Source organism: Penaeus monodon, chromosome 20 (genome assembly GCF_015228065.2).
Source record: "Penaeus monodon isolate SGIC_2016 chromosome 20, NSTDA_Pmon_1, whole genome shotgun sequence".
Taxonomy (NCBI): Eukaryota; Metazoa; Arthropoda; class Malacostraca; order Decapoda; family Penaeidae; genus Penaeus; species Penaeus monodon.
In genome coordinates, this window is record NC_051405.1 from 29,010,322 (window position 1) to 29,011,296 (window position 975).

The window sequence follows — 975 nt, forward strand, 5'->3', positions numbered from 1 at the left end:
GCCCCCAGTACAACACCATCCAGGAGTTCTGCAGCAGGACGCGAGCCTCGTGCCCTCCAGGCCCCGACGGACCAGAGGGGCCCCCCGGCGAGCCCGGCAGCGACGGCGAGCGGGGCGACCGCGGCCTCCCGGGCCTTGCAGGACCCATGGGGCCACGGGGGGAGAGGGGCTTCCCCGGGAACCCAGGCATCACAGGGCCCAAGGGCGAGAAGGGAGACAAAGGTAAGGCGGCTGTGGGTACGCGGCGTGTGGTTATGAGTTGTTTGTGCGGTCATCGAGGTGTATTATGCTTTTGTATTACGGATATGTATGCTTCATTGTCTTGTTTTTTCACAGTATGCTTTCTCTCCCGCAAGTGAAGTTCTTCTTGTAAATGTACTGTATCTTTTATAATAGACATGGCGAACCCTTACTTTTGATTGTAAAATCTTCACTTTATTAGAATATCTTTTTTTGGTGTAATTTAAAGATAAAAAATATATATTTACATTCTTATATAGATAACGTAGCAAAGCAACTCACCTTCGAGAAAATCCATTCCATATAGTGAAATGCGGCAAAATGTCCCCGTAGACTTCTGTCGCGCCAACAGGCACTGATGAATTAGCAAGCCGCTCAAAACCCCCTTCCCCTCCTCCCCCTTCCCCTACCCAAATCTAAGCGGCAGTAATGGGTCCCAGCAGGATATTTGATGCTCTCCCCTTCTCTCTCCCCCTCCCCCCTTCCAGGTAGACCAGGAATGGACGGCCGGGATGGGCTTCCAGGTGAGCCGGGTCTAGATGGAATCCCGGGAAGGAATGGGCTCAACGGCATCCCGGGGGTAGATGGCATCCCTGGCAGGAACGGCGAGAAGGGCTACAGCGGGAGGGACGGAATTGACGGTAAGGGCAAATCAAGGATCTCCCGAGGTTCTTATGACTCAGTGTGTGTGTGAGTAAATGTTTGTAATTGTGCAGAATGTAGTCGTGGGTAATG

The 975-nt window shown here is 52.7% G+C and overlaps 1 protein-coding gene across 1 annotated transcript in view; it reads left to right on the top strand.

Moving 5' to 3' along the window:
• Positions 1-8: 8 nt before the first annotated feature.
• The window catches only part of LOC119585744, a gene marked incomplete at its 5' end in the record, with an annotated part of 12,123 nt that continues 11,156 nt past the window's right edge, over positions 9-975 (top strand). Inside the window, 2 exon segments of the mRNA XM_037934451.1 lie at positions 9-222; positions 729-881. Of these exon segments, the coding sequence (XP_037790379.1) occupies positions 9-222; positions 729-881 (367 nt within the window).